This window comes from Erythrolamprus reginae, chromosome 8 (genome assembly GCF_031021105.1).
Source record: "Erythrolamprus reginae isolate rEryReg1 chromosome 8, rEryReg1.hap1, whole genome shotgun sequence".
Classification (NCBI taxonomy): Eukaryota; Metazoa; Chordata; class Lepidosauria; order Squamata; family Dipsadidae; genus Erythrolamprus; species Erythrolamprus reginae.
Genome location: NC_091957.1, coordinates 40,123,553 through 40,149,873, shown reverse-complemented (window position 1 = coordinate 40,149,873; position 26,321 = coordinate 40,123,553). Strand labels below are relative to the sequence as shown.

The window sequence follows — 26,321 nt, the reverse complement described above, 5'->3', positions numbered from 1 at the left end:
TCTTCTCTGATGAATTAAAGATATTATTTCAGTATATAAGCTGTTCCAAGTAAAGCAGCCGTCTGCAATTGACTGATTGTAGTGTTGTCAACGCCGATGGAGTTCAAGTGCTTTTCCAATTATTTTGGGATTCATCCAAGGGGCTTTATTAGTATTGGTACTACCTTTGCTTTCTGTTGCTACAGTCATTCTATTTCTATTTGCAGGTCTTTGTATTTTGTTATCTTCTCCAGTTCTTTCTCTTCTCTTCCGCTATCTGTAGGTACTGTCACATCCACTATCCAGCCTTTTTTTTGGTCTTTCTTATCAACACTTGTTTGTGGCAATTGCTTATCTGTTTGGATTGTAAAGTCACAGGGTTTTTTAGCAGTTTCATTTTCTATTACATTGCCTATTTTATGGTCTCATCAGTTTTTGCCTGCAGGCAAATGGTTTTCCTTGCAGATCTTCCAATGCACCATAGTTGCTACTTTGTCATTCCATAGTTTGCTGTCAGTTTGTGTGATCCACTGTTCCCCCCCCCCCAATTCTTTGCTGACTGTTGCTGTTTCTCAATTCTAGCTTTGTAAGCATTTATTTTCATGGCTTGATGTTGTATAGCCAGAATTAGCGCCTCTATCTTTCTTCCATTTTCCTGCTCTTATCCATGGCTAGGTATTATTATTATTATTATTATTATTATTATTATTATTATTATTATTATTATTATTACCACAAGTAATAGTACCTGTAGTTAAAGTAGTAATTGTTACATTATTTTCATATAATGAACATTCTTTTTTGGGGGGGGGGGGTTGTCAATGAACAATCTGAAACTTCATGAAGAGATAAATGAGTTTAGGAGTTTGGGGATCATTGATCCAGTACATCTTAACTGAGTAGATTAAATCTACTTCACCGAGTAGATTTTTTATCTGATTAATCACTAGAAAATCCCATGGCTGTAGAGTAGATTTGGAATAGATAGATAGATAGATAGATAGATAGATAGATAGATAGATAGATAGATAGATAGATAGATAGATGACAGATACATAGATAGATACATAGATAGATACATAGATAGATGATAGATAGATAGATGATAGATAGATAGATAGATAGATAGATAGATAGATAGATAGATAGATGGATGGATGGATGGATGATAGGTAGGTAGGTAGGTAGGTAGGTAGATAGATAGATAGATAGATAGATATTGCCAGGAATTAACAGCAAACCACTTTGCCACAAAAACTACACAGGTACTGTATGTCCATGAAATCACCAGGTGAATCTGTCTTAAAGTAGATTTCACTTTTAAAAAGAAACTATCCTAATATTTAAAGACAGTAATTTAAAGGTCTTGCTAAGGCACTGGCACATGAATCTGTAATTCACTTGTGCCATGGCAAAGCCAGACTTCAGCTGCCTTTAATCTCTAACCCTTTTATTACTGCTATTTAGTTAGGTTTCTGATTTTGTTTACTGATGTGTATAGTCTTGATCATATTTATTACCATTATAAATCAGGTTGGGCACAACATGCTCAGTGATAAAAGGCTGTTTAGAAATCCCACTGTAAACCTATAAGATAAAATTATTAGTGGAGGGGGAAAAAATCTTCCTGCAATTTGCCCTCAAATTGTTGACATAAATACTAATTAAGCTATAAACAACATATTTGAAGGATCAGAAATGCCAGAGGCTCCCTGCAAACATCCACCCATTCCACTCTCAACATTTCATCTTGACCTGTAAATGTTCCATAATATTCATGCCAATCATTTATAATGGGATGACATAACCTGGTGGAGGATTTATTAAAAGATTCCGCGAAATCCTGCCTCTGACATTTGAAAAATCCTTGATTCCTCAGAACCAGCCTTTTGTGTGGGTGGGTGTGGGACCCCTTTTAAAATACTTAAAAAGGAAAAAATTGGCACTGCCTATTTTTCTTAAGAATTTTTCTGAAGAATTGCTGATACATTTGAGGCTCTACAATTGATACATCTTTGCCTAAGGTGACAATAATTTTTTTCCTCCATTGTGAGTACACAATAACCTGTTGTTTTTGTGTGTGTGTGATAGAGAGAAAAAGATAGGCAGACTGTTGGTTATCTCATGTCTACCATGAGGCATCTAGAGCAGTGTTTCCCAACCTTGGCCACTTGAAGATATCTGGACTTCAACTCCCAGAATTCCCCAGGCAGCATTCACTGGCTGGGGAATTCTGGGAGTTGAAGTCCAAATATCTTCAAATGGCCAAGGTTGGGAAACACTGATCCAGAGCATATGCGGCAAGACAAATTCCTTGCGTGTCCAATCACGCTTGGCCAATAAAATTCTATTCTATATTCTATTCTATAACTTCTCCTATCTACTTTGTAGATTTCTGACGAATTCCTTCTGTCTCACGTGGGTCTCTTATTTTGTTCTAGCCTACATGTAGTCTCAACTTACAACCATTTCTTTAGTGACCGTTCCAAGGTACAACGGCACTGAAAAGAGTAACTCATGGTCATTTTTCACACTTACAACCCCCATGGTCATGTGATCAAAATTTAGACGCTTGGCAGAACCGGCTCCTATTTATGACGGTTGCTGGGTCTCAAAGTCATGTGATTACAAGCAAAGTCAATGGAGAAGACTAGTTCACTTAACAGCTATGTTACTAACTTAGCAACTGCAGGGATCCACATAACAACGGTGGCAAAAAAGGAGAAAAACTGGGCAAAATTCACATAACAACAGTTTTGCTTAGCTACTGAAATCTGTGATCGTAAGTAAAGGATTACCTGTACATGGGCAGGAGGAAAGAGTGGGATAGAATGAAACATTCAACACAACATTATTTCTCTAATGATGCTTCTCCATCTAACCTTATCAATCCCATTTTGGAAATCTCAAAATGAGATATAACTGTCTTATCATGGATTCAAGGAACAGATCATGGCACAATGTTTTTAAGATCTAGGGAGCAGCTGTCTCTGGCTAGAATGCTTATCAATAGAGTCCATTAGATAATAAAAGATTACAATACAATAAATTCCTTAGCGTTTATGGAATTTACCAAAGCGATGCTTTCAATTAGCAATTGGTGTCTTGTTCTCATGATCCCAAATTCTTCATGAGCAAATATTTGTCCTACTTGTGACATGCATTTGAAACTGGGGGAAAATCTCATTTTAGAGAACTCAAAATGAGATGTAAGTGCAAATGTTTTGAAGGCTGTGTTTTACAGAAGTATTGCAATCGGTACTCTGGCTAACCACCCAGGCGGTAAAGACAGCACAACTGCTATTCCATTTCTTGCAAGCTTGCAATAAAAATGTTAAACAAACTTTCCCTGGTTTTCTTAAATGGAAATGCTTTTCCATTTAATATATACAAAGTATTATGTCTGACAGCCCGATCATTAGAAATTCTTCAATTTCTATAATCTTGACTTCATATTTTAAATGCCCCTATCATGAAACTAGAGCTATTTAAAAAGGGGGCTAGTGGTCCAATGGAAATTGGCTCCATTTTAGGGATAGATTAGCAAATTTCTGGTCTGATTTTATTTTTTAATTGAAGATCCACAGAATGACATTGACCAAACTTGTAGATGGAGGGAGCTGGCATTTTCCTTTTGGAACTTTATGAGGAGGGTAAGAGATTCTGTTAATCTTGTTTGCAACATTTTTTAAAAAGAAAATTGACACTCATATCTGCTTTCTGTGCAGCCAACCAATTGTGGCTAATTCTCACTAGACACGCAACCACAAAATAGGTGTGGTTGCCTGGTCATTCCAGGAAGCACTAGAATAGAAACCTCTACTAGCACCACACTTCCTAGAATTTGTAATTATTGAATAACATACATCAGGAGTCTCTAACCCATGACAACTTTTAAGACTTGTGGACTTCAACTTCAATTCTGTTGCCAAGGTTGGAGACACCTGACAGAGATGGTATATTGGCTGCATCACAAAGTTACTAAAGAAAATGCAACCTGCCTTTCTATCCAAGTGCTCTTTTTATTTAAATTTATTTCTTCCTGAAAAAGGGAAAATCCTGGTAATTGGCCTTCATCCTTAGCTAGTGTCCATTCTGTTCACAAATTCAGAACCAACACAACTTCTTTTTATTTTTTTACATCAGAATTCTAAGCAGAATTCCTTTTAATCTTTTCTCATAAGGCAACAACTAAAATTTGGTTTATTTTCAAATTGACTCAACAGCTTGTGGCAAAATGGTTCGTATGTATGTATGTATGTATGTATGTATGTATGTATGTATGTATGTATGTATGTATGTCTGATATATCCAAAGTGTAGTCTGCAAAGATAGTTTCGAGAGGGGTCATGAGCAAAACCAAGCAATTCATGGCATTGGTTCCAACCTTTTTTACATGTTGTGGGCAAGCTAAGTAACCAAAAAGCTATTCTGAGGAAGGGAAAGGAGATAGTATATTAAATATTTTGTCCATCAGGATTCTCTCTGATTGACGTTCAACACTGAGAATGCTGCATCCAAACACTGAATATAACCGCCTTAGAACGAAGAACCATTGCCACCTCCCAAAGCATTTAAACAAACTATATTAAAATACCATCTTCTGTCACATTTAAAGGCAGTAGGATATGTTTCTTTCCCCCTCTATATTTATATATGCACAGAGTTCTGCTCTAGAAAAACCAATACAATAAACTGTTACTTAACATCTTCATTTAAAAACAGGCAGTCTTTGGTGATGTGAAGGCAGGAAACATGTTGCTTGTAGGTCTGTTACCTTCTGCCTATTTCACTCTGTCTCATAAAGTGAATATTGTTGGCACTGTCTGCAAGTTCTAGATACTGCTCCACAGATAAGACAAAATATCCATCATAACCCTGCACTTTCCCAGTGCTCAAAAGCTGCTGCTTCTCCCCCTCTGTCCAAGCCCTTGTACCTTCTTCACCGTCTTGCAGTCGCTTTTGTTCCTTAGTCCAAGCTTGCAGCACAGCTCTTTGCCGGGCGATCTCCAAGACGTGGTTCTTTTCCTCTTCGATGGTCGTCCCATATCGAACGTTAAAGCACAAAAACCCATGTTGGAGTTGGATGTCTGCAAATCGTCTTGTCCTCCCGTTGATGACCGAAGTCATTTGTGACACTGTGACATTGACCCCGTTCTCCAAGATCCGCCGCCCCCCGGTGTTGCCTATGAGAGAGAGGTCTTCTTCCAAAGACCCCAGTTTGATGAAGTAGTGCGTGTCTCGTCCATCAATGGTGAAATGGAGGTTCTCCAGGTAATGGGCACCATTGAGGATGGCAGCGATGCGCCGGCTATCCTCAATGGCTACGCCGATAATGTCTGCTGTTACCTGCCCATCTTTAATAGCGAATTTGATGCCCTTCCCAAAGACTGAAGGAACTGCAGCAAATTGGGGTTGTCTTGCCCGCTCTGTACATCGGCCATCACTGTATTTGGGGGTCATGGGAAGCTGGTCCAAGGAAATGAAGTTCCGGAGTTGTTTCTGTAGTTCACACTGAATGCCAAGGACAGTCTGGGAAGGAAGGCAGGAAGGAAGGAAGGAGAGGGAGGGATGGAGGAAAGGAAGGAAGGATGGGAGGGAGGGAAGGAAGAAAGAAAAGGTGGGTGGAAGGAAGGAAAGGAAGGAAAGAGTAAAAAGATGAAAAGGAAGCAAGAAGGGACAGGAAAGGAAAGAAGGGCAGGGAGGAAAATGAGGGAGGAAGGATGAATGGAAGGAAGGATAGAGTGAAAAGGAAAGGGAAGGAAGGAGAGGGAGGAAGGAAGAAAGGAAGGAGAGGGAGGGATGGAGGAAAGGAAGGAAGAAAGGAAGAAAGGAAGGAGAGGGAGGGATGGAGGGATGGAGGAAAGGAAGGAAGGAAGAAAGGAAGGAGAGGGAGGGATGGAGGAAAGGAAGGAAGGACGGGAGGGAGGGAGGAGAGGGAGGGATGGAGGAAAGGAAGGAAGGACGGGTGGAAGGAAGGGAAGGAAGGAAAGAGAAAAAAGATGAAAAGGAAGCAAGGAAGGATAGAGGAAAGGAAAGGAAAGAAGGGCAGGGAGGGAGGGAATTGAGGGAGAAAGGATGGATGGAAGGAAGGAATGATAGAGTGAAAAGGAAGGAAGGAAGGAAGGAAGGAAAGAAGACAATATGAAAAGTGAGTGTAGTTTATTAGAGCAACACAATACAATACAAACTTTTCATTGAATACACTGTGACACCGTGTGGAAATTTCCAAACACTGGTACAGGGAAGTTGTCAAGACTAATAGTTTGAGAGTGGATGTGGATGCACATTATGCAAGAGTGATGAAATGAGAAAACAAAATTGCGCTGGAAGCCTCATTTCCAGATGTCTGCTCTTTGACACATATTTGTGAGTTTCCAGAACTGAGCAACTGATCTTAAAATGTGCCCCTCGGTCACTTTATGGACTGGATATAGAAACCTTTGGTCTGCACTTACTTTACATTTTGTACAATGGAGGAGAATGATTTCCTGCAAATAATGCAAAAATGGTAAATTTTAGTGGAGCTGTGCTTGAGAATGAGCACAGGTTACAGATGTTGGCCATTTCTGGTTTAAGGTTTGTTTGCTATGAATGTCATTCAAATGTTTTTAAATGCCCCACTGTCACTCAAGGCAATCTTTGGCCTCCTGTATTTCAGGGTAGAAGAAGTGGGCTTACAAAATAATTCTTCATAACCAAAAAGCAATGTAATGTGTTAGATTTCTTACAGATTACAAGGCACATATTGTGTCTCTGAGCACTGGGACTATCTTCAGGAGGTTGTGCTCAGCTCCCGGTTCAGCCCAGTTCTGTGAACTGGTAATGGCGCCAGTGGGAGGCTCCGCCCACCTACCCAGGACCGTTCTGAGCATGCAGAACTGGCAGCAATGGGTTTTAGAACCTACTACTGGTTGTGCTGTTAGGCTATAAAGGGAAGGCGGGAGGGAGAGTGGGAGGGAGGGAGGGAGGGATGAAGGTATCTTGCATCTTGTGAGCCACCCTGAGTCTTTGGAGAAGGGCGGGATACAAATTGAATAAATGATGATGATGATGATGATAATAATAATAATAATAATAATAATAATAATAATAATAATAATAAAAAAACAGATGATCCACTGGAACTTGTGCCGGAACTACCATTTACCAGTGGCAAAGAACTGGTGGGATCATAAGCCTGAAAAAGTGGTCGAAAATGAGCAAGCAAAACTACTGTGGGACTTCCGACTTCAGACTGACCGAATTCTGAAGCATAACACACCAGACATCCTGATTGTGGAGAAAAAGAAAGTATGGATCATCGACATCGCAATCCCAGGGGACAGCAGAATTGAGGAGAAGTGAAATACGAAGATCTAAAAATCGAGCTGCAACGACTCTGGCATAAGCCAGGGAAAGTGGTCCCAGTGGTAAAGGATCTCAGCGGACATTTGAAAACCATCAGAATTGACAAAATCTCCATCTGTCAATTGCAAAAGGCCGCTTTACTGGGATCGGCACACATAATTCGCCACTACAACACGCAGTCCTATGTGCTTGGGAAGCACCCGACTGGTGATGAAATACGAAATCCAGCATAGTGATCTCGTTTGCTGTGTTGTATTGACATAATAATAATAATAATAATAATAATAATAATAATAATAATAATAATAATATAAATAAAAATAAAACAGATGATCCACTGGAACTTGTGCTAGAACTACCATTTACCAGTGGCAAAGAACTGGTGGGATCATAAGCCCGAAAAAGTGGTCAAAAATGAGCAAGCAAAACTACTGTGGGACTTCCGACTTCAGACTGACCGAATTCTGAAGCATAACACACCAGACATTCTGATGGTGGAGAAAAAGAAAGTATGGATCATCGACATCGCAATCCCAGGAGACAGCAGAATTGAGGAGAAGCAGCTAGAGAAATTAGTGAAATACAAAGATCTAAAAATCGACTCTGGCATAAGCCAGTGAAAGTGGTCCCAGTGGTATTTGGCACGCTGGGTGCAGTGCCAAAGGATCTCAGCGGACATTTGAAAACCATCAGAATTGACAAAATCTCCACCTGTCAATTGCAAAAGGCTGCTTTACTGGGATCGGCAAACATAATTCGCCGCTACATCACGTAGTCCTAGGTGCTTGGGAAGTGCTCGACTGGTGATGAAATACAAAATCCAGCATAGTGATCTCGTTTGCTGTGTTGCATTGACATAATAATAATAATAATAATAAAGGAAGGAAGGTGTTGTGATTCCGTCTGAGGCCCCTCAGGGAACGGCTGATCCTCTGCCGGCTTCCTGCTCAGAGGGGGAGGATGAGGAACAGGAGGTTCAGACAGACGGGGAGGAGGAATCTCAGGCTGAGGGAGAGGGAGGACAGCCAGAGTCCCCCGAGAGGGAGCTCTCCCCAGCAAGCAGCCTGGATTCCTTAGATGAAAATGCACAAGCAATAATCGATCTCCGGCAGAGAAGAGCAACACAACGAAGGGGACAATTAGCCAGGTACTTTCAGCACTAAAGAGGCAACAGCTGGGTTTGGGTGTGGTGCTCTCTGGAAAGGCTGAAAAGGCAGACCCACCCTTCCTGGCTTGTGGAGTATTATCTTTGGGAGTCCTGGGACCTGGCTGTGATCTTTGGCGTCTTGGAATTCTGGTTTGTGACTTTGAATACTGAAACCTTGGGGGGAAAAGGTGTGGGTCTTATTCTCTACAGTGGTGGGTGTGCCAGCAAGAAGTCTGCTGTATTGTCTGGCCGTCAGGATTCTGCTGGGAAGTCTCATAGCCTGCCTGTTGGAAAGAACAGGTTTTTCTCTGTGTTTATTTTTCAAACTATAAAGTGCCTTTGTTTGTACCAGCGTGTCTGGCTGTTTTTTCCAGTTGGTGTTGAAGTCTGGGGGCACCCAGACAGAACAGAAGGTAAGCAGTGCCCTGCTGGATTCCACACACTATATTTACAGAATCTTTGCATACTTCCATCCCTAATCAAGCACCAGGGAGATCAGGAGAAACAGGCCGTTCAAATGGGCATACATTTTTATTGCAAGATTAAGCTCTCTACAAGAATCTGAACTACTGACAGCCAAAAGGAGATTGATGGTAAAGAAGGAATTCAAGTGGGCTGGACTTAGATCTCTTGTGGCTGTGAGGGGATTGATGGCATATTTGACCCCTTTCTCGAGCTCAGCTTGGTTCTCTCCTACATCTAGAGCCGTAGTGGCACGGTGGCTAGAATTCAGTATTGCAGGCTAATTCTGCCGATTGCCAGCAGTTTGGCAGTTCAGTCCTGAGCAGCTCAAGGTTCAATCCTCCTAAGGTTGGGAAAATGAGGACCCAGATTGTTGGGGGGCAATATGCTGACTCTATAAACTGCTTAGAGAGGGATGTAAAGCACTGTGGAGTGCTGCTGCTATTGCTCTTGCCCTTCCTTTCTTCCTTCTCAATGGTTAAAATGCAGTATTGCAGGCTAATTCTGCCCACTGCCAGAAGTTCTTTTTTTTATTTTTATTTTTAAAATTGTTTGTGTTTGGGCCTGGGCCAGCCGTTGCTCCCACAGATGGGAGAGACGCGGCACAAAGTGAATGTGAATGCCTGGCTGACAGCCAGGAAGATGTGGCAGACAGCCAGGAAGAAGTGGCAGACAGCCAGGAGGACGAGGCCACTGGGACGCAGGATTCAGCAGACAGCCCAGGGGATTTGGCCTGCAGTCCCTCAGACAGTCTTTCCTCTCTGAGTTCTTCTGCAGATCAATATATTGATCTACGTAACCAAAGAGCTATGCAAAGAAGGGATCGCTTTAAGGAGTATTACAAATCATTATAGGAGCACCTGGGCTGGGTGTGGTTCCCTTAATGAGGGCTAAAGGGACAAAAGGGAACAAGGGCCAAGGCAAACTGTGGCTGTTTATCTGTGTTGTTTTGTGGTTCCTGCTTCGAAGTTTCTTTGCCGTTGGAGTTTTCAACCCAGCTTTTTCAGACAAGTGGGAGGTGAAAACTCTGGGACTTGCTGTTTGCTTCAAAGATTCAAAAGGACTCCTGAAATGTCTTTGCTCATTCCAGGTTGTCTTTGTTTGTTTTTCCCTGTGTTTTTTGTATGCAGCTGAAGTAAGCCTTGCATTGTGTTCGGACATTAAGAACTGTTTTTTGAGTAAGCCATTTTTGTTTCTCTAATACAAGTTTGCTGATCAGCAGAGCACGTGTGTGTTTGATTTCTTTTCCTTGGACTATTACGCATTGCCGAGCCAGTCAGGCAGAACAAAAATTAGGAAATGTAAATTCATATGTTGAACTGCCAGCAGTTCAATCCTAACCAGCTCAAGATTGATTCAGCCTTCCATCCTTCCAAGGTCGGTAAAAATCTGTTGTGAGCCACCCTGAGTCAGAGGAAAAAGGCAGCATAGAAATCAATCAATCAATCAATCAATCAATCAATCAATCAATCAAGTAAGTAAGCAGTGTTCCCTCTAATTTTTTTGGGGGGTGGGCAGAAAAGTATAGTGTCTGAGCGGCAGTCCCTTCAAGACTGGGTGGCACAGAAATAATAAATAAATAAATAAATAAATAAATAAACAAACAAACAAAAATACAAACAAACAAACAAACAAATAAAAAACCCACCCTGTTTTGCCTCAAAGAATTTCAAAATAAAATACTGTACTGTGTGTCTATAACAGTGAGCTCATAATAGGGCAACTCTATCAATATCAAAATGCCACTTAAATAGTTGAGCTAGTTTCAAACTAGATTTTGATTTTCTTTCTCTCTTTCTTACTCCCATTCTTTTTCTTTCTCTTTTCCTTCCTCTCTTTTTTCTATCTGTTTCCCTCTCTTCCTCTCTTCCTCTCTCTCTCCTTCCCTCTCACTCTTTCCCTCTCGGCTTCTGGGCAGGTTTGGAAAACTCTGAGTTGATGATGATTTTTAAGTGAGCGATTGCTCACTGCTCAGCTTAGAGGGAACTATGTAAGTAAGTAAATAAATAAATAATAAAAACAAGAAATTTAAAATTTAAAAGGGGACTGAGATTTTAAAATGCATCTATTATGGCATATGTCTGGATGTTTATGTAAAGTTGGTGAACAAAAATCTAAAAAGCATTTGACCTACCTTTCCAGGATCCCACTCTTGGGTCTTGGTTTGAAGCTGCAAAAGCTCATAGGTTGTGTCCATAGTGTCCATCTCTGGCTTTGGGAACCCAGGAAGCACATTGTGAAGTTGAAATCCAAACAGTTCAAGCCAACTTCCGATATCTGTCAAGGAAACCAAGAAGAGTTCAATTGGTATAGACGGCCAACTCTGTGGGATCTAATCGGTCGCTGGGATTCGTGCGGCAAGAGAAGGTCCCTAAGGAATTCTGGTCCGATGCCATAAAGGGCTTAACCAACACTTTGAATTTTGACCAGAAACTGATTGGCAACCAAGGCAGACTGCTGAGTGTTGGTGTGACATGGGCGTATTTAGGAAAGCCCATGATTGCTCTCGCATTCTGCACGATCTGAAGTTTCCGAACACTTTTCAAAGGTAGCCCCATGTAGAGAGCGTTACAGTAGTTGAACCTCGAGGTGATGAGGGCATGAGTGACTGTGAGCAATGACTCCCGGTCCAGGTAGGGCTGCAACTGTTGCACCAGGTGAACCTGGACAAACGCCCCCCTCGCCACAGCCGAAAAATGGTTCTCTAATGGCCACAGCAAGAGACTTCATTGAACTGTGGACAAGTGTATCTGGAATAACCCCAAGCGCCCTTTGAAAGCCCTCAGGGTCCATCAGGCATCTGGGGCATAACTACCTAATCAGTGGTTCCTTTGCGTGCCTCTTTGTTCTTCCTTTGCTTGCCTCTTTAAATTATGCAACATTGACAAAATATTTATAAATTATAGCAAGACATCAGACTATTTAAACTTTTAAGAAAGTGCAGGTACATTTGTTCCCATATTCCTTCTTCTTCTTCTTCTTCTGGGCTCATTACTTCTAAATAATTAGCCTGGTGACTCTGACTGTTGTGCTGCAGGAGGGTTTCGGCAGAAAAGAAAGATTGCATCTTAGTTGGAAAACCACAATGCTACGTACTTTCTGTTTCGGCTCCTTCTGAAGAGGAAAGGAAGTGGCGGGATTTCTCAACACTTGTAAAAATCTTCAAATTAATTTCACTCCCATCCCTGCTGAAATAACCCATACTCTCCTTGAATGATCAGCACTAACCAAAATTAATAAGATTTACAGACAGGGTCTCCAACCTTGGCCATTAAAACTTGTGGACTTCAACCCCCAAAATTCCATGGCTGGCTGAAATGGTGTAGGGTCACCTGCTTTGGTGTGGAGTTGGACTAGATGACCTCTGAGGTCCCTTCCAACTCTGTTAATCTGTATCTGTAAATATTCTCTTCCATTGGCTCAGCAAACACATAAGTCTATAAAATATACTTAAAAACCCTCAAATCTCATGAGGTTTCTGGGATATTTGGCATTCTCACTTGAAGCTCTATGAGATATATCCATGTTAAAAAAATTAATATAATTTGAAAAGGATGAATTTATTGAGTAATGGTTATCTGGAGCTTAAAGAGACTCTTTCCAGGGTCTCAACTTCTTTATGGTGGTGACCAAAACTGGAAGAGGTATTCCTAGTGTGGTCCAAATAAAATTGATCATGGAACATTCTTCCCGTCTAACCTAGTGCATATGACTATCATATGAGAACCGGATGGATAATTGATGAGTTCTCCTTCAGGGAAAAAGTGAAATACATATGAAACAAAAAGATTCAGTGAAAGTCCACTTAGATCAGTGTACAGAAATCCCAAAGGTACATTCTCAAAGGGCAACTGGACTTTATGGTTTTTCGCTGAAGATGTTTCGCATCTCATGCAGAAAGCTTCTTGGATGATTGACACTCTCCATAGACAATCTGCAGAATCCTACCATGATATTCGCTAGCCTCAGTTTAACCAAATGAATAGCCAGAAAATTAAGACATATCTTACCTGTAGTATATTTAGCCACATCTTGTATTTGGCCAGCTGGATAATTATTTTCAAATGCATACAGGTTAAATGGTTTGGGGACATTCTTCAGCTCTTCCCAGATGCGATGGTTTGGGCTTGTCCAACGTCCGGCAATGACATCATAATCCCTTTGCCCCAAGTGCACCAATTTAGTCAAAGAACTATATAGCCCTCCATGAAAACCAATAACGACTTCAAAATCTGGGTTGGTGTCCTGATAGATCTCACCGTAAGGCGTATACAGGATTTCTTTGATCACTTGCCCTCGGCTGCTGAAGACCGCTAAGGGCGTCCCTGTGTTGTCACAGGCCACATAATACTCTTCGCCACTGCTTAACTCCATAGCTATCAAGTGACCTTGCAGATCATAATAAAGGGATGTGATTTCTGAACTGCTGTGATTGTACAAGTGAGTAATTCTTACTGGATTGGAGAGATCTGCGTAGAAGAACTGTAAGTGTTGACCTAGATTTGACTTGCCGGCTACTCGTCGTCCCAAGCCGTCATAGCAAAACTGGACAGTCCAACCTGAAACCCTGTTGTAAGCTCTTGTCAGGAAGCCATTGGAGCTGTACTCAAAAATGTCGTTCCCTCTTTGTTTAAGGAAGCCATCTTCATCCACCTTGTATTGAAGATCTCCTAGCCTTGTGATGCGGTCTCGAAGGTCGTACCTCAAAGGAATGAGCCGCGCACTGTTCCCATGGCTGAGTAAGTTGATATTTCCATTGAGGTCATAGCTGTAGCGCCACTGAGTCTTGTCGTTCACAGAGACAGTCTGGAGTTGCCCATCGGCGTCGTATTCATAAAAGTACCTTGTGATGTTGGCGTTGACTCCTACTCGGATGTCACAAATCACCATACGCCCCATGTTGTCGTATTGAATGGTCATCCAGTAGGCAATGAATTTCAGAATTTCATACTGCACTTCTATCACTTGGCCATTGGCACTGAAAATTTTGGTGTGCTTCATCATGGTGGTGGTGATAACTTGATTTAAGTCATAATTGATGACGCTGAATTTCCCAAATTGTTCTGTTTTCCCAGATACGTCTACGTAGCGATACAGATCGATAGGGAGTGGAGTTTCATTGATCATTGCTTGCATGCTGGTCACCCGAAAGTTGTTGTAGCTGTAATCAAATCTGGCATTCACCAGACCTTCTTCACTGAATCTGAATATCTGCCGGCCAATTAGTGGTCCTATAGATGAAAGGTAAAATGGAGAGTTAAGAAGAGAAATGTGCCCAAGAATGCTGCGGTAGACACATCAATTTAGGTAACCAACAAGTTAACAACCAGGGCAATCCATTAGGAGAAAAAAGTTCTCAAAAATTATCATAAAGATGTATCTTTATTATGCCTAATTAAAAGCCCACACAATGACTACTTCAGCTTCAACCGCAACAACACAAGAGCACGCAACAGATTCAAACTTAATACGAACCGCTGCAAACTTGACTGTAAAAAATATGATTTCAACAATAGAGTTATCGAAGCGTGGAGCTCATTGCCGGACTCAATTGTGTCAACCCCTAACCCCCAACATTTCTCCCTTAGACTCTCCACGATTGACCTCTCCAGGTTCCTAAGAGGCCAGTAAGGGGCGTACATAAGTGCACTGGTGTGCCGTTCGTCCCCTGTCCAATTGTCTTTCCTTTCTCTCACTTATCATATATATTTTCTTTCTTTCATATATCCTCTCCTCTAAGTTCACTTTACCCTTATATATATTACTACATGTCTATTTTTCTTCCTATGTATTTGTGTATTGGACAAATGAATAAATAAATAAAATAAATAAACAATTGTGAGGAAGCTTTCAAATGCTTCAGACCATTTAAAAGTTGTGGGGAGTGGGCACCTTTGTCAGGTTATGACACAATGCATTTTGGAATAATTACTTAAATTTAATTATTAACTATAGTTAGAGCTAATATATATTACATATATGCTTGAAAGCATTTCTTAGTGATACTATATAAAATGATTGTGCTACCAAGAGGCAAATACTAGCATATTTTATCCAATAGACTAGCATAACTTTCATCTTCTTTTTCCTTTTTAAAGGTATCTTAGTTTTAAAATTATATAGTTTAAACTGAATCTTACTCAAATAAATCTATACCAAATTTGATGGATGCCATTATTGCATAATTTATAGGTTTGTGAAATAGTCGGATATTCACTGCAACAGATATCCTAAACCATCTTCCAACCATATAGAATTCTAATATCAATTTTTAACTTGGAGCTTTAATCCTGAAATACTTGGACACTGCTATAATAAAAATTAAAAGCATGCATCTTTTAAAATCTAATATTGCCTCAATATAATTTTCCAATGTTGTTCCATTACAACATAAATTTATTTAGGTGGTTCTCCAAAGATCTGGCAAACCCGAAGATGACTGTTAATTTGTATCTGTAAATATTCTCTTCCATTGGCTCAGCAAACAAATAAGTCTACAAAATATACTTAAAAACCCTGAAATCTCATGAGGTTTCTGGGATATTTGGCATTCTCACTTAAAGCTCTATGAGATATATCCATGTTAAAAAAATTAATATAATTTGAAAAGGATCAATTTATAGAGTAATGGTTATCTGGAGCTTTAGTTTAAACTGAATCTTACTCAAATAAATCTATACCAAATTTGATGGATGCCATTATTGCATAACTTATAGGTTTGTGAAATAGCCGGGTATTCATTGCAGCAGATATCCTAAACCATCTTCCAACCATATAGAATTCTAGTATCAATTTTTAATTTGGAGTTTTAATTCTGAAATACTTGGACACTGCTACAATAAAAATTAAAAGCATGCATCCTTTTAAATCTAATATTGCCTTAATATAATTTTCCAATGTTGTTCCATTACAACATAAATTTATTTAGGTGGTTCTCCAAAGATCTAGCAAACCCGAAGACAAGAGGGACTATAGTCACTAGAGGCTATTGCTACATTAGTTGTTTATTTAGTCACTCAAATAAAAAGATTTGAGAATAAAACAAAAGATTTAATGAATAAATTATATTCCTTCTGGAATCCAGAACAGATTTATCCAAGAGGGTTTTTTTTAAAGTGTTGCTTTAAAAATAGTGTCTTTGTATAAAAGAAAAGTTGAACCGTAGGATAGCAGGTCTTCATGAGAATTGTGAAAAGTTGCCAAGGATAGGTGAAACTTAGGAACCTACCATATTTTTCAGAGTATAAGACGTACCTTTCCTCCCCTAAAAGAGGCTGAAAATTTGGGTGTGTCTTATACTCAGAAGATAACTTTTTCTAACCTTTTTTTCTCAGCCCTGTTGTGGTTCAGCCTGAGGCAGATGAAAGACCAGCTGCGTCTCTGCTGGCTCCATGCCCGGGGGAGGATGAGAGCGAAGAGGAATGTGACGAGGAAGAGGGGCCTGGGAGCCCTGGGGAGGGGCTCTCTTCAGCAAGTAGCTTGGAGTCTCTAGAGTCATTGGATGATGACGCACAAGCTGTCATTGATATGCGACAGAGACGCATAGATCAAAGGAGGCAGCAACTGAAGAGATATTATCAGCATTGAATAAGGAACACCAGGGCTTGGGCGTGGTCCTCATTAGCAGGGAAGGGTTTATAAGGCAGGCAAACTCTTGTAACAGTGTGGAGTGTTATCTGAGTGGAATTGCTGCATTCTGCGTTGTCTCTCAGCGTTTCTGTTCCTGGCTCGTGGCCCAGCAGTCTTGAAGACCCGTGGGAGGTGTATGTCTGTTATCTACAGCCTCGTCTTGGCATCAAGAATCCTGTGTTTTTGTATGGACAATTGCCTCTGTGTATCTGTTTGGAGTTCCAGTGTTTCCTGACTTGTAAGGACATTTTCTGTTGGTTATTTTTCTCTTTCTCATTATAAAACTGTGTGTGAATTCTACCGGTGTGTTTGGCTTATCTTTTTGGGTTGGTCATAGCTTCTGGAGTGACCCAGACAGAACAAGCCCTAACAAGGTGCTAATGATCTTCCTGGCTTGCAGGATTTTTTCATTGCTCCTCCAAAGTTTTTTCCCAGCCCTAAATCTGTGCAGGCTTGTTTTCATTGCTATTCCCTCTGAAAAAGGTTTTTCCCCCCCAGCCCTAACTAGGGAATACAATGATGTGGTGAAGCTGTCCAGACTCAGGATGCTAGCCAGATGAATACCACATCATTTTATTAGGTCGATTCCCCCCCCCCTCTATTTTCTTTCCCCCTGTTGTGTTTGGGCCTGGGCCAGCCGTTGCTCCCACAGATGGGAGAGATGCATCACAAAGTGAGTGCGAAAGCCTGGCTGACAGCCAGGAAGACGTGGCAGACAGCCAGGAGGATGAGGCCATTGGTTCGCAGGACTCAGCAGACAGCCCAGGGGATTTGGCATGCAGTCCCTCAGACAGTCTTTCGTCCTTGGATTCCTCTGCAGAACAACTCATAGACCTGCATAGCAGAAGAGCGATGCAAAGGAGGGATCAATTGAAGGATTATTACAAGTCATCAGAGTAGCACCTGGGTTGGGTGTGGTTCTTATACTGAGGGCTGGGTTTGGTTCCCTAAATGAGGGCTAAAGGTATAAAAGGGAACAGAGGCACAAGGCAAACTGTGGCTGTTTATCTGTGTTATTTTGTGGTTCGTGCTCTGAAGTTTCTGTTCTGTGCCTTTGGAGTTTTCAACCCGGCTTTTTCAGACACGTGGGAGGTGAAACCTCTGGGACTTGCTGTTTGCTCCAAAGATTCAAAAGGACTCCTGAAATGTCTTGGCTCATTCCAGGTTGTCTTTGTTTGCTTTTTCCTGTGCTTTTGTATGCGGCTGAAGTAAGCCTTGCACTATCATGGTTTCCTGACACTAAGGACTGTTTTGAGTAACCCTTTTTTGTTTGTTTAATACAAGTTTGCTGATTAGAAGAGCATGTGTGTGTTTGGTTTCTTTTCCTTGGACTGTTACGCATTGCCTGAGCCCAATTAGGCAGAACACCCCCAAACCAAAAAATATGGTAATCTTAACCCACCTGTTTGCCTGTATCTGATGGTGCAAATAAATCCATCATGCATCAAATGTATGGTTTTAATAACGCCAGATGATTCTTCATAAGTAAAGGAGACCTGCGTGGTATCGTAAAGGATCTCAGAGAGCTTGGACTGCGGTGTATATTGGTAGAGAACTCGCCGTCCCGTTCCCGGATAGAAAGTTTGCAAGAGCCGTCCTTCTTTGGAAAAATCCTGGACAAAGGAGGCACTGCTGTCAGGCGGAGAGTAAAGATTTCGATAGTAACCAACAGAGAGCATGGTTTGAAAACTGTGCCGGACCATACTTGGCATGGTGACGGACAGCAGGTAATCCGACTGGTCATGTTCAAAGATGTAGCGGCGCTGACTATGTAAAAGAAGCATGACAGACTGAAAGAAAGAGAAACCAAAATGTTAGGAAATGAGCCTTTCCAGGGACCCTGGTGGGATACATAAATCGGGATACCTAAACTGCAATCACCGTTTCAGCCAGGGGCATTTGCTTCAAGAAGCCCGATAAGGTCCCACAGAGTTGGTCTTCTCCAGGTCCCGTCGACCAAACAATGTTGTTTGGCGGGCCCCAGGGGAAGAGCCTTCTCTGTGGCGGCCCCGGCCCTCTGGAATCAACTCCCCCCAGAGATTAGAACGGCCCCCACCCTCGTCTTTCACAAATTACTCAAGACCCAGCTATATCGCCAGGCATGGGGGAACTGAGATACCCTCCCCCAGGCTTTTATATCTTATGTTTGGTATGTATGTGTTGTATGGTTTTAATTGCTGGGGTTTTATATATGTTTTATTTTTAATATTAGATTTGTTTCACTGTTATATAGTTTCTATTATTGTTGTGAGCCACCCCGAGTCTTCGGAGAGGGGCGGCATACAAATCTAATAAATAAATAAATAATAAGGCACACAAATTTATTTTTTAAGAAAAGGTAGAGAGGATAAGTTAAATTCAAAGTGTCGGTTATGACCTATAAAGCCCTTCATGGCATCGGAGCAGAATATCTCCGGGACCGCCTTCTGCTGCACAAATCCCAGTGACCAGTTAGGTCCCACAGAGTTGGCCTTCTCTGGGTCCCGTCGACAAAACAATGTCGTCTGGCGGGACCCAGGGGAAGAACCTTCTCTTTGGCGGCCCCAACCCTCTGGAACCAACTCCCCCCAGAGATTAGGATTGCCCCCACCCTCCTCGCCTTTCGCAAACTCCTTAAAACCCACCTCTGTCGTCGGGCATGGGGAAATTGATTCCCCCGGGCCGTTTCCGTTTTACGTATGGTTTGTCTGAGATGTATGATTGTTTTTTTACATTAAGGGTTTTAAATTGTTTTTAACTATTGGGTTTGTACTGTTTTGTTGTTGTGAGCCGCCCCAAGTCTTCAGAGAGGGGCGGCATACAAATCCAATCCAATCCAATCCAATCAATCAATCAATCAATCAATCAGGAACTAGACCAAAGTAAGACATTTCAATTAATATACCAAGAGATCTCAGGGTGATCCTATTTCCAGGAGAATGTGGGAGAACGTCATCGTGGAGATTACAGGATATCGATGGATTATTCATAGAATGGATATAGTCAAAAGATTCAGAACAGTTGGAGCCGCAGGCCACTGAAAAATACTGGAGGTCGCAGAAAAAGCTGCTGCTGGCTGGGCTATCGTAATGTCCTTCAACACGTGCATCCCATTGGACTTGCAAGGCAATGGGATGCCTGTACGTGAATAACATGATGGCGATGAACGTGGTGGGCAGGGTGAGCAAGTGGCAATTGGGGGACCAGTTCGCCGACCTTGGGCAAATTTCCACCAGCGGTTCATGCAAACTGGCTGAATAGCATCTCTAATACATACTAAAAAGAGTGAACAACCCCACCATTTGATTTAATCAACACCCAAAAATGATCTCATTCCATTCTCATTCTTACAACAATTAATAACCTTTTCTAGGTAGGTGTAGCTCCATATTTTTCCATCCGCCCACGTTCTGGAGATAATCTTTCCATTTGGATCATACTCCATTTTTTCAGTCCACGTTCCTCTCTGGATGTATGTTACTAATCCAGAATGGGAGTACGTGATGTTCACTTCATTGTATTTATTCATGGGTGACCAAAGAATTGGACGGCCCGACTGGTCATAGAGGATCCGAAGAGTGAATTTGCGATGGTCATCGTAGATCTTCCCTGTTCTTGTTAAGTGGTCAAAATCAATGGACAACAAGTTCCTGTTGTGAGCCTAAAAAACATAAGAAGAACGGCATGACAGTTAAGTTCTGGGACTCAAACCCGGCTACTATACGTGCAGTTGCAAAATTCTGCAATGACCACATGGAAAAAATCAGTTAAAGAATTTATTTATTTATTTATTTATTTATTCATTCATTCATTCATTCATTCATTCATTTATTAAATTTATATGCTGCCCAACTCCCCCAAGGGACTCTGGGTGGCTATAATAAATTATTTTTTTTTATTTTTATCAAGATTATATAAGATTACAGTAAAAGTATATAACAATTCTTAGACAAAATTAAAAGAGGGGAGATTGTGAGAATTATCTATAGAATCTAGGCATCTAAGGCCTAGATAGATACAAAACACATCTTATTAGAGTACTGAACTTCCAACCTTTTGGACAGTGGACCTTGCCAGAAAATGCAAAAGTAGAAAAACATGTTTACATCCTGTATCAGAGATGAAGAAATCCTATTTTCCAGGCCAAGAAACATTCATAAAGGAAAAACAACTTGATGGATTAATCTAGAGAGTTCCGAGGAACTATGATGAAATTGGATGCAAGACAACCCCATATATGGACAAATAATGGACAGGAAGGAGGGGTATAACCAAGATGCAGAAACCCTATACTGTATAACATGATTCTTGCAGTTAGGTACTTTACCTTCAGAGGTACATGGGTATTCTTCCCGTGACTTCTCCAGGTCCCTGTATGATCCTGTATGATCATGCCGGAAACTTTCTTTATGTTATGTTATGTTTGATATATGTTTCTATGTTTTATATCATGTTGTTAATAAAGATTTTTAGCTTTTATTCTCTTGGTCTGGGGAATTTTTCTGACATGAATACATGAGATGGCTTTGAGTACAGGAACATTGGGACAGGGATAGTAGACACGATGGTGCACTTATGCACGCCTCTTACATACCTCTTAGGAATGGGGTGAGGTCAACAGTAGACAGTCTAAGGTTAAAGTTTTTGGGGTTTGGGGAAGAAACCACAGAGTCGGGTAGTGAATTCCAGGCATTGATCACTCTGTTGCAGAAGTCGTATTTTCTGCAATTGAGTTTGGAGCAGTTTACCTTAATCTATTGTGAGCTCATGTACTGTTGTGCTTGAAGTTGAAATAGTCATTGACGGGTAGGACATTGTAGCAGATAATTTTATGTACTACACATGGGCCAGACCTAAGGAAGTGTAGTTCTAAATTGTCTAAGCCCAAAATTTCAAGTCTGGTGGCATAAAATATTCTGTTGCAAGAGGAGGAGTAGAGGACTCTTCTTGTGAAATATTTCTGGACTCTCTCAATTGTATTCATGCCTGATATGCAGTTCCAGACAAATTAGCTGTATTCCAGAATTGGTCTAGCAAATGATTTGAATGCTATAGTTAAAAGTACAACATTACCAGACAAGAAGCTACGCAAGATGTCAACTTGTGCCATTTTTTTGCAAATACCTCTTGCAATTTTTAGAGAAATTACATCTACACACATATTTATCTGCTCCCCAATCATGTAAACAAGGGCAGGGGCCAAACTGTTTCAGACCATGTATTTTATTACCATGGATGCTATTATTATTATTAGTACGATCTTTGTATTGTAAACAGTGATGATTCTTGTTTATTGCTGGTCTATGGCCATAGTAAAGTTCTGTTCTATTCTATTGCACATAAGCAATTCTACTATTAAGCAGAGGTGAGCAAACTGTAGTTTCAACAGCTCTTATTGCTTTACTGAAAGTATCCCAGCATTGTTCTGACCATACTGACAATATTTCACGTTTGGGATATTTCTGATAGCATCAGAACAGATTTGCAACACTTGCAGTCCATTTTGAACTTGGAACAGCCATTCTAATCTCACACTAGGACTCTGATCTAGAAGGAAACTCTATAAGGAAAAGTACAGTAGACTGGATTTATAGATTATAGACATGTGATTTGTTTGTTTTTCTTTGAAAATTACATGTGAATTTAGCCTCTGGGATACATCAACAATGACTGATGGTTTAGCAAGCTTGCTCCACAAACTCTGGACTTGTTTTATCCGCCACTACAAAATAGACATTTACGCATTGGCTGAGGAAGCATTTGGTCACAGGGTTGTCCAACGTATGGTGGCACAGACAGGGGAAGCCAGCCAGACTTAGCCCTCCCAACGGACAAACTGCTTTGGTATGTCCCATTCTTGGACGTTAGCTCCACCCACTATGGAGAAAGGCCATTGGTCTTACCTGACACGCCTCTTCTTGTAAGATGGAGCTAACCTCCAATCCAGATTCCCACATGCGGGAAAGCAAAAAACTTAGCCTGCACGCACATCCCTGTGTGCTGTTTTGCTACCTGCACAGATGCAGGAAGCATAATTGTACTCAATCCCGCACTCGCGTTCCAGAGCCATGGAGCTGTGCCCAGTTAGGTGTTCCGGCAGCAGCCCATCACTGCTCCAATCCCACCCAAAGTTGGTCTGGTATAGCCTTCGGGACATCATATTATTATCTTCTAATTTGTTGACTTTGGCTGAGTCCGACCATTGTCCTTCATCAAAAGAGAGGGAGTTGAGATAGGAGGACAAAGGTATCAATTTGTCAGACTCAGTCCTCATTGGCTGAAGGGACTGTGTCATTCTAGTCTTGGTGGTAAGTTCCACCCTACAAGAAGAGGCGTATCGGGTAAGACTAATGCCCTTTCTGGCTGAAAATGACATGTGAACTTAGCCTCTGGGATACATCAACAATGACTGATGGTTTAGCAAGCTTGTGCCACAAACTCTGGACTTGCTCAGAGTTGCTAAGACACTTCATATCCTGGACATAAACTGTTCCAATTCCTCCCTCTCGGGATGCCTTTGTAAGGCATTGCATGCCAAAATAACTAGATACAGGGACAGATTTTTCCCTTGTGCCATCATTCTGATGAACACTTAATTCTCAGTACAGTAGAACCTCTTGTCACAATCATAACTTTGGGTGCAACCTGATTTGGTTGTGACCTGAACCTAATTTTGGAAATTTGGCACTTACAAAAAAAAAAATAGTGCAAAACAGGAAATCAGCTGTGGGGGAAAAATGGTGAAATTTTTGGTTGGAACCCGATTTGGTCATAGTCAGAAGTGTGCATGACCAGAGGTTCTACTCTACTGTGTTATGTCTAAGTATATTTACCCATGTTGTATTGCTGTAATATTATTAAGCTTCATACCTTCTTTACTACTCCCTCCTATTGTTGTTATTATTATGATTACTAGTTATTATTATGATTACATGTACACCAAGTGTTTCTGCACTGGAAACAAATTCCTAATAACACTTAGCCAAATAAAGTATTCCATTCCATTCTAAACTGGTTAAATTAAACTTGGTTCCAAATGATGGATGAAGCAGTGAAGGGCTACCAAATTTTTTACTACCACACTGTGGGTGTGGCTTATGCAGGACTCCTTTTCAACATCTTTCAGTGCAAATTTGGTGCTCTGGGGTGGAGCTCCATTTTCGCTACCCCACTGCATTTCCCCCCATCTGGGCAGTAGTCCACCCCTGGGATGAACCCAAGTCTCCTCCCAGATTCAATCTCACAAGCTCAGTAAAAGAAATGAGTGGAATGGAATACAACAAATCAAGCTTGATTCCTAGTGACTTCATGGAAATGTCTTTGCATTTTTATTGACAAGTCATCATATTTTTTGGAGTATAAGACACACCTTTTTACCCCCCAAAAGAGGGTGAAAACCTGGGTGCATTTTATACACTGAATTTAGCCCCTCCCCCCACCCTTTGGCTTCTGCCTCCCAGCAATTTACCTCCTTTCAGCAAACAGCCCAGAGTCTGATTAGCACAAGCAACTGATTATCGGCCTGCTAACCAGGAGCGGATGGAGGCTGCAGGAAGGTCCTCATGCTAAAATGAAAGTGAAACTAAAATTGCAAGGAGGCAAATTGCTGGGAGGGAGAGGCAGAAGAAGGATTTTATTATCTTGTGCTAATCAGTTGCTGAAACTGGGTGCAACAAGTCAATAACTATAAATGTCTATAGAATGTTCAAATTATTAGACTTATTTATTAAAAACTGCTTTATTATTGTTCTCGACAACTTAACAAAATGAAGAAGCTTTTAAAAATAAATGCTTGATCTGAAGAGGCCCAGTGTTGTTGTATCTTCTTTTAAATAGCAGAGAATATTGTGTACTTCAAGAAAGCCACATCAATTTTAACAGTATCTATGTAAGTATAGTGTGAAATGTAAGAGTGTCCTGTTTAGTATTAAGATAAGGCAGCTGAGTTAAACCCTGACTTAGTCATATTTGGAGTAGATCTATTTAAATAATTGGAAGGAGTTACTGTGACTACATTTAAGAAAACTTTCTGGTATGAATATACTGCAATAATGTACAGTGGTACCTCATCTTACGAACGCCTCTTCTAACGAACTTTTCAAGATACGAACCCGGTGTTTAAGATTTTTTTGCCTCTTCTTCCGAACTATTTTCACCTTACGAACCCAAGCAGCTGCTGCTGGGATGAAGGGGTTTCTTTTCCCCCCTTTTTTGAAGAAAGAAAAGGGAGGGGCCGCTTGGAGTAGGAAAGATTTTGCAGAGAACAACGTGCTTGCAAAGGCACTGAAAGGGTGTCTTTTGAAGAAAGAAAAGGGAGGGGCAGCTTGGAGGAAAGATTTTGCAGAGAACAACGTGCTTGCAAAGGCACTGAAACGGTGTCTTTTGAAGAAAGAAAAGGGAGGGGCGCCCCCTTGCCTTTCTTCCTTCCCACTCACCCTTTAGCCTAGCCTTGCTTCTTCCACCCGCCCCCTTTAGCTGCTCCTCCCTGCCTTCTGTTCGCCTCCCTTCTAAAGTTTGGGATTTTCCTGAAGGATTTGCACACATTATTTGCTTTTACATTGATTCCTATGGGAAACATTGTTTCATCTTATGAACTTTTCACCTTACGAACCTCCTCCTGGAACCAATTAAGTTCGTATGATGAGGTACCACTGTACTTTTCTCTGATTATTTGCTATTCCTATGGGTCAGGCACACATGCACAGAAATACACACCAAACAGTGTATATCATCTGTGCTATTTGTTGGGAGGCAAGCTGCTGGGAAGCAGAGGTAGGTTATTTTTCTTCCTGTTTTCCTCCCCCAAAACTAAGGTGCATCTTATACACTGGGGCATCTTATACTCTGAAAGATACGGTACCTTCTTCTTCCAGGATAGGGATTTTTTTTCCCTTTTGCTTCTCAATCGATCTTAAAACCGCATGGTTTCCGGATGCCTGCCAATCAACTACTAATCAGATCTGACCCCTCTTCGCATTCTCAAGCCCAGCTTGCCGTCCATCTGCTGTGGGAGCTTGAAGAAAGCCCTGGAATATTCCGTTCTCCCATTTTCCATCAAATTTGACAGATCTATAATGATTACTCTGTTTGTAGGCCATTTTTTTTTAGATCATTAGTTTGAATGCACCCTGTTAATCAAGACCTCCCCAAGGAGTAGTTCCGTCAAATTGAAAACAGATTTCCTAAAGCGTTTCTTCACCCTGTACGTTTATTGATGTCTTCGCTTTTAAACCCAAGTCTGTTAATTAAAGAGAGTGAGGGGGAAAGAAGTATTGACTCACCTGCCACAGGGATCTGTTAATACTCTTGTTGAATGAAAGCTATAAAGGCCAAACTGATACAATGACAGCGGATCATTCTGTGTAAATGCAGGACTGGAGAGGCCAAAGTGGGCTCGGAAATGAACTCCTAAGACAGGCAAAATCCCATCTTGAAGGAGAGATGAGTTGTTTACTGGCCCTGAAATAAAGCCTGAACCACAGCACAAAGGGTTTCCTTCTTGCCTGTATGGCAGACTTCGTGGTGTGCAAAACTCTCTCTGCCCTTTATTCACTCCTAGATTTCATGCCTCTCTTTGGGTCGGGCCCCATAGATCTAGTGGTGAACGCTAAAAAGTTCTTCTACCCGTTCTGTGGGTGTGGTTTGGTGGGCGTGGCTTGAGGGGCATGTAAATGTCTTTGGAGTTTTCGAGTCTTTGGATAGGGGCGGCATAGAAACCCAATAAATAATAAATAAATAAATAAATAAATAAATAAATAAATAAATAATAAATAAT

The 26,321-nt window shown here is 41.1% G+C and overlaps 1 protein-coding gene across 1 annotated transcript in view; it reads right to left on the bottom strand.

The window, feature by feature from the left end:
• Positions 1–4,151: 4,151 nt before the first annotated feature.
• TENM1 (teneurin transmembrane protein 1) overlaps positions 4,152–26,321 on the bottom strand; it is a 572,994-nt gene continuing 550,824 nt past the window's right edge. The window contains exons 27-31 of the mRNA XM_070759727.1: positions 19,911–20,207; positions 17,970–18,357; positions 12,949–14,169; positions 11,073–11,215; positions 4,152–5,511 (exon numbers count right to left, since the gene is read on the bottom strand). Coding sequence (XP_070615828.1) covers positions 4,753–5,511; positions 11,073–11,215; positions 12,949–14,169; positions 17,970–18,357; positions 19,911–20,207 — 2,808 coding nt within the window. The 3' untranslated portion in view covers positions 4,152–4,752. The remainder of the gene's footprint in view (positions 5,512–11,072; positions 11,216–12,948; positions 14,170–17,969; positions 18,358–19,910; positions 20,208–26,321) is intronic.